Source organism: Felis catus, chromosome A1, assembly GCF_018350175.1.
Source record: "Felis catus isolate Fca126 chromosome A1, F.catus_Fca126_mat1.0, whole genome shotgun sequence".
Taxonomy (NCBI): domain Eukaryota; kingdom Metazoa; phylum Chordata; class Mammalia; order Carnivora; family Felidae; genus Felis; species Felis catus.
This window is the reverse complement of record NC_058368.1, coordinates 7,318,843-7,337,401: the sequence shown is the minus strand read 5'-3', so window position 1 is coordinate 7,337,401 and position 18,559 is coordinate 7,318,843. Positions and strand designations below refer to the sequence as shown.

The following is an 18,559-nucleotide window of genomic DNA, read 5'->3' as shown; positions in this document are numbered from 1 at the left end:
ACCCCAAAGCTAACTTTTCGGACGTGCTCCTTTCTGACCCTGAGAAAGGGCTTTTCTTGGCTGCCAGGAAGCAGGGAACAGGCTGTGGCGGGTGATTATCTGAGAGCAGCCAGGCATAAGGTCAGACGCTATGGAAAACCGGGAGGGGACCAGACAGACAGATTCTTCTTCCTTTTGTGGGCTGGGGAAGACGGGACTTCGTGGCATTTTCCTGAGTATGAGAGGAAGGACGCGGGTTTGCAAAGTCTGTAATTGTACGTTCATTTGGGAGACACCCTGATACCGAACAAAACAAAAAGAAAACACCACCGAAACCAGAAAAAGGCGTTGTAAACACACTTTTATTTAAAATTAAGATTTCGGAAACAACTCTACTGAGGGTGGTAATGTAGGTCTTTAGCTCAAGAAGACACAGCACGGAATAATTTAACTTTAACCTTTGAGGGTTCTTTTGAAAGCACCGCTTAGAACGCACACGTTGCCCCCCAAACTGACTATGGAAAGGTGGTTCATCTGGGGAATGAGTCTGAGAACGCACAAGGCAGCGACAGAGCCCCGTTTCCCCCCTCTGGCTTTTGGTACGGAACACCAAACCCAAAGCCCCGTGGGCACCCTCCCCGAGGGCTCGCTCGCAGGAAAAGGAAACCGGCAAGGCGTCTCTCGCTGCGTTTGTTCCTGGTACATTTCCAGCCCTTCCAAGGGCCACACCTCGGCCTAAGCACGGTCACTGGCCGGCTGACCTCTGCCTCTGCAATTCAGCCTCCAGCAAGATAACGTCTAGGATTTACAAGTGGTTTTTGTTTTTTTTGTTTTTTGTTTTTGGAGAAAACTTGAGAAATGACCACGATTGGAACACATGAAACAAACAAACAACCCTGGAACTAGCCGTAACCATCTCGGGGAACTTTGTTTCCGTTTCAGATTTATTTCGAAACCAACTGGCGAACGAGAGAGAACAGAAACCACACGCGTGCGCGGGGCGCTGCCCGAGTGGCCGAAACCTGCCGCGCCGCCTGCAGACGAGTCCCCGGGCGCGGACAGCCGTGTCGCCGCCGCAAAGGACCGGCGCTAAAAACCACTCCAGCCCGAGGCCCGTGCCCCAACCCCGCGTCCGCACAAGCCCCAGGCCCGGAGGCAGCGGCCGCGCGGTCCCGGCCTCACCGCTTGTCGGACCGCTTCTCGTACCTCGCCGGGCCCCTCGCCGGGCCCCTCTCCGGGCTGCTCCGCTTCGGCGGTGGCGAGGGGCCGCCGCGCGCGCCCCGGCCCTGGGAGCTGGGCTTGTAAGGGTGGCCTCGGTGCCCCTTGCGGTGCTCTTCCTTCCGGCTCTGGCTTTTCGCAGGTGCCTTCGTGGCCTCTTTCGGCTCAGGGTCCTGCTCTTTGTGGGAGGGCAGCGTGTTCTTAATCGTGTTAATCAGAAACCTCTTATTCGCGCCGGCGAGGGGGCACTTCATCCTGGGGAGGGAACAACACAACAGCGTCAGTCCACGCAGCCCGCGCCCACGCCGCGCCCCCCGATCGCCGATCGCAGCTCGGGCCGAAGGGTTCTGTGAACACGCAAGCGAGTTTCTGAATTTGTTCGGCTTTCCTTGCATGCCACCTAGTGTAAACTCGGAGCACCAGGGGGAAGAGGCAAGACGCTTGGAATTCGGAGCCGGCCGGCCGGACCCCATCGGAACGCTTCGGCCCCCTCTTCTCCCTGGGACTCGCTTTCCCCCTGCGACACAGGGGCCACACGGTGAAAGAACGGACCACTCAGTCTTTTCCCCTTGAATGATCAACGCCTGATTTGACTCTAATCTGCACCGCGAGCTGCATTTATCAGGGCTCGTTTTTCATTACCAAAGAGTAAAAACAAGTCCCTCTTGGGCAACAGAAAAGTATGCCTTGCCGTGTCTTGAGTACTGGAGCCAAATGCTCTGTTCTGGAAATAAAAATGGCGCGAAGAATCCATAAAAATGCACTAATCGCCTTTTACCTTTAAAAACAAACATCTCTCACACTTGCCACATTAGGACGCTACTCTGTGCTCTCGTGGGGAGCACCTCACACAGGCCCACCCTCTGGGTCAATTTCTGCTCCGGGTACATTGAAGTAGCTTGTGATTCAAGTTCACCCGAGAGACAAGATGTAGCTAATTAAATTACTAGTTGACAGGCTTACGTGTACACCGCAGTATTTTTCCTTTTCACGTGTACCAAATCTCTCATTTTGGAGAACTCCCCCCCCCCCCCCCCCCCGCAGGTGAGAGCCTGCATATTTCTCTTGGCCTTGAGCTGTCTGCCACGTGATGGGCTATTTTAGGATGCTGATTCCCCCCCCCCACCCCCCATCACGTTTCTCAGAGCGGCTAGTACTAAACAAAAACGAATGCAGGATTCTATCATCTCCCATGTTTGTAGCAAACCGATTCAAAGAGAAGCCCACACGATGACTTCAAACTCAATCTACGGGCACCCCACTGGAGTGACCCTGGAGCTCAGCACCCACCCCCCCATCAGTGAAAAGAGAAGCAGACCTATTGCCACTTACGGGGAGGTCAGACCACCTCAAGCAACCAGAAGGCATCGAATCCGGAAGTGAAATGACAGGTGGGGGAAAAAAGAAAAGGAAACGTCTCCTGCGGCAAATGAACAGCTCTTGAGCCCCACGCTGTCGGAGACAATACCTGAGAAGCATCAAAGGTGGTGTGGGCCCTCGACGTGCCAGGCGGGGCTAATGCTCAGGCCGGAAGTGTCGAGGGAAAGAACTAGAACAGGGGGAAAAGGAAATGCAGGCAGAGAGGAGCGCAGCAGGGGCGGTGGGAACCCTTGGAGGCGGCAGCGATGCGGGGGGGTTTTGCTTCTCTGGTTAGCGCCGGAGTTTAGAAGCCACAGGACATGAGCTGAGGGGCAAAGAAGAAAGGCAGTGACAACGGGGAAAGGAAAACCAGCTCCGAAGCACGGGGGGTAGAACACCACGTGGCTCCCGGTGGCCCCGCGGGGCTTCACGGAGCTTCCAGAAAGAGCACACCAGCCAGCATGACGCTACCTCAGGAGTCCCGAGGCGCAGCCACCCGCCCTGTCCTGGAGCCACAGCCCTGAGCAATAAGGGGGCATCGACGAGAGGCCACCCTGCTTGGACCTCCGTGGCACCAGAGGGTCTAACTTCAGGCACCGTTCCAGAGCAGAAACCTGAACCCCTGCAAACTCGGGAAAGATGTGGAAGACTACGACACGCTGGTGTCACCAAAGCGCACGACGCGGCCAGGCTGCGGGAGGAAGCGGCCCCTCAACGTGGCGGGTGACAAGCGACAAGCTGAGAGCGCCCAGTGCTTCCGGCAGGAGCGGGGTCACCCGTCTAAGTGGACCGCATGGGTCTCTTGCATATGGGGGGCTGCGGACGGCTGGCTCTGGAAAATTCTGGGCTACGTTCAGTGGAGCGTGCCAGGCCAGTGCCGATAAAACCGGTCAGCTCTTCTCGGGATTAGACCAAGGGGGAAAGGCCAGCACTGCCAGATGGGACAATGACCCAGGATATCAAAACAAAACCTTTGGTAGCGCCTGGTGAATTCTGCTTGCGTTTGCGGTCTTCCCACGTAAGGCCATCTCCACCCCCACGGGCTTGCCTGAGATGAGCACGTCTCTTCTGCTAGGGACACGCAGGTTCCCACCGAGAGAGTGGGGGCCGAGCCGCAGGGGACAGTCCCTAGCTTCCAGCTGCTTGTGGGACCCACTGACTCAACACAGCGCCCAGAAGGGCTGTTCAGAGAATGACAGGGCTTTCTAGGGTCAAGTCCACAAGAAAACTGGCCTTCACAGCTTTTTTTATTTTTAATGCTTATTTACTTTTGACAGAGAGAGACAGAGAGTGGAGGAGGGGCAGAGAGAGAGGGAGACACAGAATCCGAAGCAGGCTCCAGGCTCCGAGCTGTCAGCACAGAGTCCGATGTGGGGCTCGAACCCACAAACGCTGAGATCATGACCTGAGCAGAGGTCGGACGCTCAACTGACTGAGCTACCCAGGCGCCCCATTCACAGCCCGCATAGTAAGTGATTCCACATGAAGACGTTGTAACATGTGCAGTGAGGATATCAGGGTGTAAGGAGTGCAACAGTGTTGCTGACATTTGAGGAAATCTACCCGGAGAGAGCTGCCCCAGCCTCCAGTGTGTAACTCGTTTTGCTGAACCTCACGGCCCGGTGCTTTATTGCTACGCGTGCGTACAACACGGTACCCGCTGAGCACACATGCTCTGAAATCATACCATCTATCCGACTGAACCTTGGGCGTGTCATGTGATCTCCCTACGGCCTCTTGCCTGTTAAGTGTGGGAAATGACTGCAGATCCCGTGAGTGAGAACATTCTTAGAAGAGTACCTAATGTGTAACAAGCGCTTGGTAAATGTCAGCGCTGCTTTATATCCTAGCTCTGCTAACTAGCAGTGTGACCGTGGGCAAGTTGCTTAACTCCTCTGTGCATCCGTTTCCCCCATTTGCAAAGGGGAGTGACAGAAATATCCACCTATTGGGAGGACTTACTGAGACAATGCATAAAAGCACTTAGCACAGTACCTGCCTGGCACACGGCAAATCTTCAGTGCATGTTACCTATGGGTCTATAATTTCTCATCCACAATTCCCAAGTGTTAAAACCTCTGAAAATCAAGTTCTTTCTATGATGCCGAAAACCTGGCCTAACTGGACACTGGGCTATTTATGTCTAGTCTTGATCCCATTTATAGTAGAAGCATTCAGAGGTTTGGGGGCAGACGGGATAACGTGTTGAATGAGCACCCCTGGGGGTGTTCGTCATGCACACTGGATGTGCTCAAGTGCCTTGCTAAAATGGGAAAATATCTAAATTTAGAAACTTATCAGGATTCAAGGGTTTTAAACAGGGAATGTGGACCCACATTATTATTCTTCATTCTCTCTCTGTGAAAAAGGGTGCACGCCACACTCACATCCGTCAATTTAGCAGGGAATTCTCCTTGATGGTGACTCAGGAGAACCTCCTGAAGCCTCAAATCACCGGGGATAATAAGTTAATCAAGAACAGAGTGGGCTACCTGATGTTTCTCAATGAAAAAAAAAAAAATTAAAAGAAGGGGGAAAAACAACCCAACCACCTGAGCCAGCAAGAAAAGCTTCATGACATTTTATAGAAATTTTCGCAAAAATGGGTAGAACTGCAAAGTTTTGGTATTTCTACACCCGCAAGTTTCCCTTTCCAGGACATCTCAGTCCCCCACTGGTGTGGGGGGGGGGCGGGGGGCGGTCAGTGGGCTACGGGGTATCCCTCTGAGCTTATAATTTGCATTTCCTAAATTCTGTGAGCTCTGCAGATGCTCTTCAGATAGAACACGGAGGGCCGGGGTATGTAGGTGGCTTCTGAAGTCTGTCCCAGTTTTGAAATTCTCTGCTCACAGTTATTTTTCTCTCAAAGTTTTGAAAAGCTATCAGCCAGGATCATGGTGCAGTAAGGCATAACGTTTTTCCTTTAAAAAAAATTAAGTGCGTGTGTAGAGTTATTTTTCTCCAAGTCTTGAAAAGCTATGAGCCAGGATCATGGTGTAAGAAGACAGAACTTTTTCCTTTGAAATTCTCCGCTCATGGTCTGTATGTTAACCCTTTAGATAACGACTCTTTTCTCATTCATCCCATTTGAAAATTCATTTCACCCATGTCTCCATCTGGCGTCTCAGCTCTCTCTTGGTGGCGCTTTTTCGTGTGTTTGAGATGACACGATGAGCTGGCATTAGGTGCCAACCATTCCAGAGTTTTTCACATCCGCACTGGGGTATATAAGGCCTGCGCCTGGGGCGCGGCTGCTCGATGTTTCTGTACCGCCTACGTCCCTGGCTATGTCCCAAGACACGCTGCTGGGGTTGGGGACCGGAGAGGCCACGGGATGGGGCGGCTGCTTCCCCGTCTGCAGCTGTGATCCGTGCAACGTCAGTGGTCTCACCCTGGCTGGCTGCTTTCATTCTGGGTTTTAGAAAGCTATCCTAGCTGGCGTGGGAAGAGCCGATTTAAGGCGCTAACGATATAAATGGATATAAAACTCTAAATATAATGAGACTGGTTACAAGTCCACTGGAGAGAACCCACGACAGCACTTCAGGCTTAAGATCCAGCATCCTCCCTCTGGCAAACTCTGAAAGTGACGGGCTTTGCTTCGCTTGCAAAGCCGTCCGCGCAGAAGCTGTGACGAAGGCTGCCGCAAGCCGGGGGAAAGGTGGATTTCTAGAGAATCTGCCGTGAGACCGACTCGGACTGATTGAGGCCGGGATTAGAAGCTTTTCATCTCTCCCTCTCCTTCTGAGCGCGCACACTATGTAACCTGATTTGCGAAATAAGGCACATCCTCCTGGTAGTTATCATGCTCGACTTACGAAAAACAGTAGACTATAAAACAAACCAAGAGAACAGAAAGGGGAAGAGATACGTAATTCTTTTGCTGATCTTAATACTTTTTTAAATACTGATTTTTTAATACTTTTTGTCTCTCTACTGCTGAAGGTGGGCAGTTGTAACGTCTAACGTGCTACGGGGTTAGACCTGACACTTTTGGATTCGAAAGTAGCTCCACGGGGGTGCCTGGGTGGCTCAGTCAGTTAAGCCTTAAGCATCCGACTCTTGATCTGCGCTAGGGTCATGGCTCAGGTCATGATCTCGCGGTTGGTGAGATGGAACCCCACGTGGGGCTCTGTGCTGACAGCACTGAGCCTGCTTGGGATTCTCTCTCTGCCTCTCCCCTGTGTACGCACGCGTCTTCTCTCTCAAAGTAAGTATTTTTTTAAAATAAAATGGTCCATGGGGCGTCTGGGTGGCGCAGTCGGTTAAGCGTCCGACTTCAGCCAGGTCACGATCTCGCGGTCCGTGAGTTCAAGCCCCGCGTCAGGCTCTGGGCTGATGGCTCGGAGCCTGGAGCCTGTTTCCGATTCTGTGTCTCCCTCTCTCTCTGCCCCTCCCCTGTTCATGCTCTGTCTCTCTCTGTCCCAAAAATAAATAAACGTTGAAAAAAAAAATGTTCTCCTTTAAAAAAAATAAAATAAAAAAAAAAAATAAAATAAAAATAAAATGGTCCCACGAATACGACCCGTCAGATAGTGACATGCGATCACCAGCCAACGAGGCGAACAATGCTGACGCTAACTTGCGTGAAGTGACTGCCCCGTGCCATCCATCACATGACTGACACGGCCTCGTTCCGTTTCTCCAGCCATCAAACACTTTATGGGTGGACAAGAGAGGACGAAAAGCGACTCGTCAGAGATCCCGAGCTAGTGGGATGGGAGCCGGGGGTCTGACGCCAAGGTCCACCCTCCGGGATTGTCCCAGGCAGGGAAGAAGGAGCGGAGAGAGAGACACATGCGTGGTGTAACCGGGTGGCGAATCAGCAGGGCAGTCAGGCGAGGAAACCGTAGGCGCTAAGCCCATCAGCCCGCTTGCCGCCGAGGCCGCTTTGTCCCGCCCCGGCACCAAGAAGCGGATCTGGACGTGGTGTCAGATGGGGAGCCGCTGACACGGACAGGGCCGCGACAAGGGCAGACAGCGCCCTAAACGCACTCGATTTTGCGATCGGGGGCGCACAGCAGGCATTGTGAAATCATGATTCTTACTTTTCTGGTGAGGGAAGCGGAGGCCAAGTTTCCGTGTGACGCTCCCCAACTCACTCCTGTGTTCTGTGGCCACACTCACTCCCACGCCAGCAAGTGGCGCTCTACCTGCCGCTGGGCACGTTCCTCGGCGCCATGACGCATGTAAGTGAAAAAGGACCCTTAGAAAGAACTGGACTCCCAACGCTCCAGGAAACAAGGGAAATATTTTTAATCTTGACGCTGTGGTTGATTGCAACTCATTTTGTTGTTTAAAGCTGCCACAGCCACCACAACCACCCAGGGGGCCTACAGTTTGCGATGTGGCAATCAAATGCCTCAGCATGTGGCCACCCGAGAAATCCTTTTAGAGCGTCATAATCCCCATGGCTCAACTGCTAATTCTTAATTACTCTGCGGTGCGGACAACAGTCCTGAGGCCCAAGGTAGGTTTTCAGCTACTCTGTCCCCAGTGCTGTATCTAAAAAGTAATGTGAGATAGGTGACGTGTATGTACGTATCTAGTTATGCTATTAATTTTTATTTAATTCTTTTTCATGTTTATTTATTTTTGAGACAGAGAGAGAGCATGAAGGGGGGAGGGGCAGAGAGAGACGGAGACACAGAATCCGAAGCAGGCTCCAGGCTCCGAGCCGTCAGCACAGAGCCCGATGCAGGGCTTGAACCCACGAACCGTGAGATCATGACCTGAGCCGGTGTTGGCTGCCCAACCGACTGAGCCACGCAGGCGCCCCGCTGGTAATTTATTTTTCAAAGTCTGAGAAGGCACAGGGTAGGTCCTGCGGCAAAGATAAAGGCCAGGCTATCTGTCCAAGTATTTATGCTCGTTGGGAGACCACTGGGAGGAAACAGAGGCATGTGACGATAAACCTCAGAAGCCAGAATGGGAAAGGTGGTGTCCCGGGATACGTGACAAGCCTGCTGTCCTTGGCTTCCTGCTCCCCGAGCCGCACACATCATGTCCACAGTGATCTCACCCAGCGGGAACGCACGTGGGGCTCTCCGATTCACACGATCTCACGATTCACTCGATTCACTCGTAACTGGATGTGGAAGGAATGCGGGAAGTTGGGGCAGGAAGGCGCAGGAAGTATGACACATCGGCATCCTGCCGGACAACAATCCACGGAAGAGAGCTAGTGTAGGACACGAGTGTTCAGCCAGGGACGAGAAAGCAAGTGGGGACCCAGGTGTCCGCAAGTGGCTCGCTGGGGCCTCAGGAAACTCCTCTGGGCCCCATGGTCTTAGCTATAGAGTAGAGGCTTTGGATCTCATGGCCCTGAACTACTGCCAAGAGCCTCATCCATGAGTCACTCTGAAATGCGAGCCCTTCCTTCCCTCCCCGCTGAGCTGTGCTCACCTGCTCACTTGTCCGTGTCCACCAGTGGATTGACACCTTTAAAGCCAGGAGGGAGTCTTCTTTACTGCTGCCTGAGCCCGGCCTCTTACTATACCTACCGGTTGGGGCTCAGGCAAGTGAATTAAAAAAAAAAAAAAAAGCCTGCAAAAAGACTCAAGAAATGATCTGCTTTCTGGTATAAACCTGACTACATACAACAGAAGAACGACGTACAGGAATTTTCACCTTATCACCGGACCGACTCCAGGCCAAAACAGAAAGGCACCCAAAAGTGCCACTCGCCTTAAAACAACCAGGTGAAGAAAACCGAAGAATCATTTTCTGTCCCACTCAATCCTTGTAACCTTTTATACCGGAATATAAGCCTTTCCCAGGCTAAGGCTGAAGTCCTGCGAGCCTTCGCCGCAGAAATGACATTGGGCTACAGATGAGCTGATGTGAATGTGACCAGAATAAAAACAGCTTTGTAGACCGTGAAGCTGTGCAAATTGCTGAAATGTGTGCCTATAAATTCCTTTACGTTGACTAAAAGGAAGTCATATGGGCCGATATTTCAGCCTCCTTGAGGCCTCTGTTAAGAACAGCTTCTGAAGAGATTCTTTTGCTGAAATACGTGCACAGAAGTACAGAGCACCAAATGGCCTCTTTCTTTACAAAATAAAAAATGGCATTTCCACTGCATTTTCTTTAGTTCAGCAGTCTCTTTCTGGCAATGGCTCAACGACCTCGCTAAGATCGTTTCATGGAATGTCCAAGACGGGAAAAAATGGCGACCTAGTGCTATTTTAAATTTTAAGGCAAATACGGCCCATTCTCACCATTACTATCTAACATAGTACTGGAAGTCTTAGCCTCAGCAAAAGACATAAAGGGCATACAAATCGGCAAAGAAGAAGTCCAACGTTCACTATGTGCAGATGACACGAGACCCTATGGAGAAAACCCGAAAGACTCGTTTCAATTCCTTAATTTTAATCAACGTGATTAAAAAAAATGCTAGAACTGATATGTGAACTCAGTGCAGTCACAGGATATGAAATCAACGTGCAGAAACCTGCTGCATTTCTATACACCAATAATGAAGCGGCAGAAAAAGAAATCAAGGCATCAGTCCCATTTGCAGTTACACCAAAAACAATAGGAATAAATCTAACCAAAGAGGAAAAAGACCTATACTCTGAAAACTATAGACGACTTACGAAAGAAATTGAAGAGAACACAAAGAAATGGAAAAACATTCCATGCTCATGGATAGGAAGAACAAGTATTGTTAAAATGTGGATACCACCCAAAGCAATCTACATATTTAATGCAATCCCTATACCACCAGCGTTCTTTGCAGAGCTAGAACAAACAATCCGAAAGTCTGTGTGGAACCACAAAAGACCCCGAACAGCCCAAGCAATCCTGAACAAGAAAAACAGAACTAGAGGCATCACAAGTCCGGATTTCAGGCTATATTACAAAGCTGTCATCATCAGGACAATATGGTCCTGGCACAAAAACAGACACACACATTAATGGAACAGAATAGAAAACACAGAAACGGACCCACAACTACATGGTCAATTTATCTTTGACAAAGCAGGAAAGAACATTCTGTGAAAAAAAGTCTCTTCCACAAATGGTGTTGGGAAAACGAGACAACAACACGCAAAAGAATGAAACTGGACCACTCTCTTCCACCATACACAAAAACAAATTCAAAATGGATGAACGACCTAAATGTGAGACAGGAAACGATCAAAATCCTAGAGAAGAACACTGGGCAGCAACTTCTTTGACCTTGGCTGGAGTAACTTATTAGCTGAAGGCAAGGGAAACGAAAGCAAACATGAACTACTGGGACCTCGTCAAGATAAAAAGCTTCTGCACAGCAAAGGAAACAACAAAACTAAAAGGCAGCCTGTGTCATGGGAGAAGATATTTGCAAATGGCGTATCTGATAAAGCGTTCGTATCTAAAACCTATAAAGAACTTATTAGACTCGACACCCCCCCAAAACAAACAACCCAGTTAAGAAATGGATAGAAGATATGAATAGACAATGTTCCAAAGAAGACATCCAGATGGCTAAGAGACACATGAAAATATGCTCAACATCACTCACAGTCAGGGAAGTACAAACCAAAACCATGACGAGGAACCACCTTACGCCTGTCAGAATGGCTACAATTAACTCAAGGAAGAACAGGTGTTGGCGAGGATGTGGCGACAGGGGAACCGTCTTGCACTGTTGGTGGGAATGAAAACTGATGCAGCCAATCTGGAGAAGAGTATGGAGGTTCCAAAAACAAAAAACGAAACAAACAAACAAAAACAACTAAAAACAGAACTACTCTGTGATCCAGCAATTGCATTATTAAGTATTTACCCAAAGGATACAAAAATACAGCTTCAAAGGGGGTACATGTACCCCGCTGTTTACAGCAGCACCGTCAACAATAGTCAAACTATGGGTACACACCCAGACACACACACACACACACACACACACACACACACACACACACACACACTATATTCAGCCACCAAAAAAATGAAGTCTTGCCATTTGTAATGATGTGGCTGGAGTTAGAATATATTATGCTAAGTGAAGTCAGTCAGTCAGAGAAAGACAAATATATGATTTCACTCATGTGGAATTTAAGAAACCAAACAGATGAGGGGCACCTGGGTGGCTTGGTTGGTTAAGCGTCCAACTTTTCGTTTCAGCTCAGGTCATGATCCCACTGTTTGTGGGTTCGAGCCCCATATCGGGCTCTGTGCTGACAGCATGGAGCCTGTGTGGGATTCTCTCTCTCCCTCTCTCTGCACCTCCCCTGCTCGCACACACACTCTCTCAAAATAAATAAACATTAAAAAAAAAGAAAGGAAACAGATGAACATAAGGGGAGGATGGGGGAATGAAAGGGAAACAAACCACAAGAGACTCTTAACGATAGAGAGCAAACTGAGGGTTGATGGAGGGAGTGGGGTGAGAGGTGTGCTAGATGGGTGATGAGTCTTAAGAAGGGCACTTGCTGTGATGAGCACTGGGTGTTGTAAGTGGTGAATCACTGAATTCAACTTCTGTGGCCAATACTGCACTGTATATTAACTAAAATAAAATTAAAAAAAATTAAAATAAAATATATTAAGCAAATATAAAGGCCTTCTAGATGCTTAGAAAAACAAACCATGGCCCACTAGTCAGCAACAGATTGTCTACTCCTTTAAGATCTGTCCAAGAAGGTCTGCTTGACAGAGATGGAACTTGGGGCTCCCGTGGCTGGGCTGGCTATCCAAGTGCTCTGGTGCTGTCTGCCCGTGGGAGAGGTGTGAATTCTACCTGCAGGATGGTTCCGTTCTTTTTATTTTTTATTAAAAAAAATTTTTTTTAACGTTTATTTATTTTTGAGACAGAGAGAGACAGAGCATGAGCAGGGGAGGGGCAGAGAGAGGGAGACACAGAATCCGAAACAGGCTCCAGGCTCCGAGCCGTCAGCACAGAGCCCGACGCGGGGCTCGAACTCACAAGCTGTGAGATCATGACCTGAGCCGAAGTCGGCTGCCCAACCAACTGAGCCACCCAGGCGCCCTGGTTCCGTTCTTTTTAATAAATAGGGACTGGTAGAGTGGTTTTCAAATTTGTGTGCACTTTAGGATCACCTGGGTATCTTTTTTGAAACCCTTTGGCTCAGGCCATCCGCAAACTCATCATTTTTGGTGGCGGGACATAGACATTAGTAATTTGGGAAGCTTTCCAGATGATTTCAAATGTGCAGATGAGTTTGGGAACCAGTGCATTAGTGGTTAAAAGTTTTTATTTACACACACACACACACACACACACACACACACACACACACACACACACTTTAAACAGAGGGAAAACCAGATGTTCTCCCAGGATGAGCCTGATGGGGAAGATGTTCGCTGTGCCAGCACCAGGGAATAGAAGCAAGTCGTGGCTGTCCTTCAGTCAGACCTCTTTGCATAGCCCATGGCTGCCAGGCTGTGCTGGACCAGAAGCTGCCTCCAGGAAAAGAACCTACGTGAATGTTTGAGTTGCGTGTGAACTAGCTGGTTATTCAGAGGTGAGTGAGCCTGTCAATTCAAGGAAAATAGCTTGCAGGATTCATTGCCAATGATAAAACTGGAGTTTTCAAGTGAAAGAAAATTAGATTTTTGGAAAACTGGGAACTTGACAGGTTCCCAACATTTAAAAGACTCTCTGATGAGATTAGTGGTGATATTTATAAATGTATTTTTTAAGTATTATATAATGTGTTGTCATTAGAAGACGACTCATGAGCCAACCTTTTTGAGATGGCTCATGAAGGATGTTACAGAATCATGTATGGGGAGAAGATCCAGTTAAAGTGCAAGGGAGACCAAGCGATTTTATTATGACGGAATATGAAAAGTCTGCATTATTAAAAAGAAGGTTAAGAATCTACTACTCGCTGAGGTTACTTGCAAAATTTTGACGGAGGATTAAAGAATACCATAATTTTCTGGAAAGGCTACTGAAATACTTCTTGCTTTTCTGGGCATATATTTGTGTGAGGTTGGATTTTCTTCAAATACTTCAAGCAAAACAACAGGTTGTAGAAGCAGACGAACTTCCAAGCGTCTTTTATAAGTCAGACATGAGGGAGGTTTGCAAAAATATTAAACAATATCACTCTCAGTATTTTTTTCCCACAAATGTAGTTATTTTTATAAAAGGCATATTATTTCCTTTTAACATGTAATGGGCTTATTATCATTTTTTAAATGAATAAATAAATCCTTTTAAATTGCTCAATTTAAACTTCAAATACAGTCAACATTGATAGATATAATCCACCAAAAAATTTTTTTGGGGTCCTCAATAGTTCCTAAGAGTATAAAAGGACCCTAAAACTAAAACGGCTCAGGATCACCGTTATTAAGACAACTGAAAAAAAATGTCATCAATGTCAGCAAGAATTCTTGTCCTGTAGACTAATGGGAACTTAACATGTTTCAAGCCCTATTCTCCCAGGACCCATCTGTTACAAGTCTGGAATGTTTCGCTTTGCCTGCCATCTTTTTTTTTTTTTTTAAGATTTCTTTATTTATTTTTGAGAGAGAGAGAGAGAGAGAGAGAGAGAGAGAGAGAGAGAGAGAGAGAGAGAAGGCGTGAGTGGAGGAGGGGCAGAGAGAGAGAGATGGAGACACAGAATCGGAAGCAGGCTCCAGGCTCCGAGCTGTCAGCACAGAGCCCGACGCGGGGCTCGAACCCACAAACCATGAGATCATGACCTGAGCTGAAGTCAGATGCTTAACCGACTGAGCCACCCAGGCGCCCCAGCCTCCCACCCTTTACTCCCTTTTCAACATGCTTCTGCTTCCTTCATGGGAAGAGGCTGTCAACTGTCCCTGACTATCCATCCTTCCTTTTTTCTAGAGTAAACGAACCCCAGATATTTATCTGGCACCTGACTACCTGGAGCAAAACAAAGACCGAATTCCTGACCTTGTAGTTGGTGAAGGCATGGAACAAAATTCTGGCCAGTGGAGTACATGTAGAAATGGCGGAAATGATGGACACAACTTCTGGGCAGTGTCCTTAAAGGGACGGGGGGGCGTGGCTTCTTCCTTCCTTTCTGCTAAGTGAAATGGAGTGGGCCAATACTAGACCATGTGGAAAAGAATCACACTCTGTGGTTGGAAGATTTCGAAAACTGGAAAGAACCTGGGTCCTTGACAACTCTGGGGAACTGCCAGCCTAACTGGTGTAACACCCAATGGGCACATCCTTCCTCCCACAAACGTCAAGATGACCCGCGCGTGGGGTAACTCTCTCCAGGGAAAATGGAGCTGACACTGATAAACCAGTTCTCTCACTATCGAAAAGTTCTACCGAGTCAGTAAGTGGCAGAAAGGTTGTCAGGATAAACGACTTCTATTTGGAGAGCTGCCTAGAAAGAACTTATGCCCTTGAACATTGCGAACATAGCAAGAGCCCTGACTGATATTTTCATACTCACTTGTCGGGCCATCTGAATTCATGATTTAGCTCCGTACTGATTCTCTCACTGAAGGTATGAGATTGGACCAGCGGCTACAGTCAACCTGATCACAGTCTTGCCTTATACCAAACACCAAAGTGGCCTGCCCCTAACAAAACCTGTACTAATCTGATTCACTTTAGAAGAGGCACCTTATCTCTGTAAAGGACAGAGGGCTGGAAAGAATATAAGAGCAGATCTAATAACTCTGACTGACTGCTCCACGCCAGGAACCATGCAGAATATTTCTGTCCACTTTATCTCACCAATTTGAGTAACTATCCTTCTAGGAAGTGGGTATTTTACTGAATCTAAGATGATTCCATATGTGACATACAGATTGACTCACGCTGGATTACTTCATTTTGTATCATTTCAACCATAAATACATCACAATCAATTTCTAAAAGATAATATCTTCTGAAAAATGAAGTAACAGCAAAACCATTATCACACCTAAAAAAATCAATATTAATTACTTAATGTCATCAACTACCCCAACTGTTTCATAAATGTCTTTTTAAAAAAATTTTTAAATGTTCGTTTATTTTTGAGAGAGAGAGAGAAAGAGAGAGAGAGAGAGAGAGAGAGAGAGAACACAAGCAGGGGAGGGGCAGAGAGAGAGGGAGACACAGAATCCAAAGCAGGCTCCAGGCTCTGAGCTGTCGGCACAGAGCCTGACGTGGGGCTCGAACCCACGAACCGTGAGATCGTGACCTGAACCAAAGTCAGATGCTCAACCGATTGAGCCACCCAGGTGCCCCATAAATGTCTTTTTATAGTTAGTTTGGATAAGGATCCAAACAAGGTATACATTTTATTTGGCGTGTCTCAAGTCTATTAGTTCATAGGATTCCTCTCCTTTTCTCTGCAAGTGTTTTGTTAAAGGGAATTGGGCTGTTTGTCCTGTAGAATTCCCCACATTGGACTTTTGTGATTTTATTCCTGTAGTGTCAGTTAATGTGTTCCTCTGGCCTCTGTATTTTGTGCAAGCTAGTAGTTCTGACTGGAGATGGGATCAGATTGGGGTTCAATCTCTTTGACAAGGATGTCTCCTAAGTAGTGGCCTGGTTTTCCGCATCTTTTCTCAGCATGAAGACGGGTCCGTGAGTTCAGGTGTGGGTCCGCCTGACCTGTCCCAGAATGGTCCCCAGCAAGTCCGCATCTGGTCAGTGTAGCGGCCAGTGACCTTTGCCTAGGTCCAGTGCGTCCTTAGGGATTGCAAATGATGCCATTCTTTTTCTTTTAAAATTGGGTTTACGAGACAGAATGCACACAGAATAAAATTTATCCTTTTAAGTAAACAGCGTTAAGAGTTTTGACAAATGTACGAGGTCGATCAAGACGTAGCGCGTTTCTGTCACCCACCAAGTTCTGCACTTAACCCCTTCCTTCTGTCCCCATGTCCTGGCAACCAGTGACCTGCTTTCGGTCCCTATCGTTCTGGGTTTTCTAGAAGGCCACATAAATGGAATCTTACACTATGTACGGTTTTGTGTCTGGCTTCTTTCACTTGGCAGGCTCCTGGGATTCAGCCCTGCTGTGTGTTATTTCTCATCCTCTTTATTATCAAGGAGTGCTGAATGTACTTGCTAGAACCACGATTTGTTTATCTGTTCATTAGTCAGTGGACATTTCAGTTGTTTCCAGTTTTCATTTACTCATTTATTTATTTTTAAATGTTTACTCATTTTTGAAAGACAGAGAGAGAGAGAGCGCGAGCAGGGGAGGGGCAGAGAGAGAGGGAGACACAGAATCCGAAGCAGGCTCCAGGCTCCGAGCTGTCAGCACAGAGCCCAACGCGGGGCTCGAACTCACGATCCACGAGATCATGACCTGAGCCCAAGTTGGACGCTTAACCGACTGAGCCACCCAGGGGCCCCTCGGTTGTTTCCAGTTTTGAGCCATCATGAATAAAAGCGCCATAAACATTACTGGGCGCATTTGTGTGGGTGCCTGAGTTTTCAATTCTCTGGTAATTGGTTAGAAGAAGTCTCTGTGGTGAGTATTTATAAGAAACTGCCAACTATGTTTCACAATGGCTGTATGATCTTACATTTCTGCCAACAGTGTGTGAGCATTTTAGTTGTGCCACGTCCTCGTCTTTATTTGGGACTGTCAGCCTTTTTTAATTTTTATTTTGGATACTTTAGTGCATCCCTAGTGGTGGTAACTAACTGATGTTTTCATTTGCATTTTCCTCATAACTAATGATTTGAGCATCTCTTTTTTTTAATGTTTGTTTATTTTTGAAGGAGAGAGACACAGAGTGTGTGTGGGGGAGGGGCAAAGAAAGAGGGAGAGACACCGCTGAAGCAGTGAGCATCTCTTTATATGCTGATTGGCCAACCCTGTATCATTTTCAATGATGTGTTTGTTCAGATCTTTTGCCTATTTTTAAATTGGATTGTTCGTTTTCTTACTGAGTTGCTAAGAATTCAAATGGTGATCTTATTCTAGCATTCTTTTATATTAAAAAAATTTTTTTTAAGTTTATTTATTTGTTTTGAGAGAGAGAGAGAGAATGTACAGGAGGGGCAGAGAGGGAGGGAAAGAAGAAAGAATCCCAAGCACTGTCACAGTGTGGAGCCCGATGTGGGGCTCGAACTCACCAACCGTGGGATCATGACCCGCGCGGAAATCAAGAGTCAGTCGCTAAACCGACCCGACTGAACCACCCAGGCACCCCACGATGTCCTTTTACATTTAATAGTTGCAGTTCCACAGGGGAGTTTTCTTTCATCAATGACTTGGTAACCCCGTAGCACAATGTGTACAGGGAACAGGATAAATGTCTTATTCTTCCTCTCTCTTTGCCAATTTTATGGACAATGATTTGGTTCCACAGCATTCTCCAAACGGGACCGCTAAGTTTCTTGTTGTGATTGTCATTATGACCTTGTGGATCTGAACACAGTTGAGGTATCTCGGTCTTTATAGCTTTATTCTTCTTGGTGATCAAATTACCCCATCTGGCGGGAGGGGTTTCAAGTTGTTTCCTGAGTCTTTCGGCCATCACTACAGTAGTCTTCGAGTGTTTCTCTGCTTTCTCGTGTGACAAGATTCTCCGGATCGTCTTATACGTTCCCTGTCTGTGTAGTAACAGTGTAACCTTGCCCACAGAGAGGGCGGACTTCTGGGAGGGGATCTCAATTCTAGGAGGTAATGTCACACGCCGGACAGAAATGTCTTTGTCTAGAGTGGATCTTAGGATGGGGCAGGCCATGCCTGATGGTCTTAGAGCGCAAGCTGGCCCTGCCAAAACCCCCCAACCATGTGATTTTGGGCGGGAACTTTGGGTCACGGGGTCTTGGTTAACCTCGACACTGAGGCCAACCACATGAGCAATCAATCATGCCTAAGTAATGAAATCCCAATAAAAACTCTGCATACCGAGGCCTGGGTGAGCTTCCCTGATGACGATATGCCACGTATACTGTCACACCTTAATGCTGACTCTATGGGGAGAGGACAACAGAAGCTTCATGTCTGGAACCCTCTCAGACAATACCCTTTATGCCCCTCACTTTGGCTGATCCGTATCTGTGTTCTTTCCCTGTAGTAAGCCGTAACTGTGA

The 18,559-nt window shown here is 47.8% G+C and overlaps 1 protein-coding gene across 1 annotated transcript in view; it reads right to left on the bottom strand.

Moving 5' to 3' along the window:
* Positions 1 to 323: 323 nt before the first annotated feature.
* Positions 324 to 18,559, bottom strand: part of LOC111559488 (protein POLR1D-like) — a 47,944-nt gene continuing 29,708 nt past the window's right edge. The window contains exon 3 of the mRNA XM_023250315.2: positions 324 to 1,452. Within this exon, the coding sequence (XP_023106083.1) occupies positions 1,158 to 1,452 (295 nt within the window). The 3' untranslated portion in view covers positions 324 to 1,157. The remainder of the gene's footprint in view (positions 1,453 to 18,559) is intronic.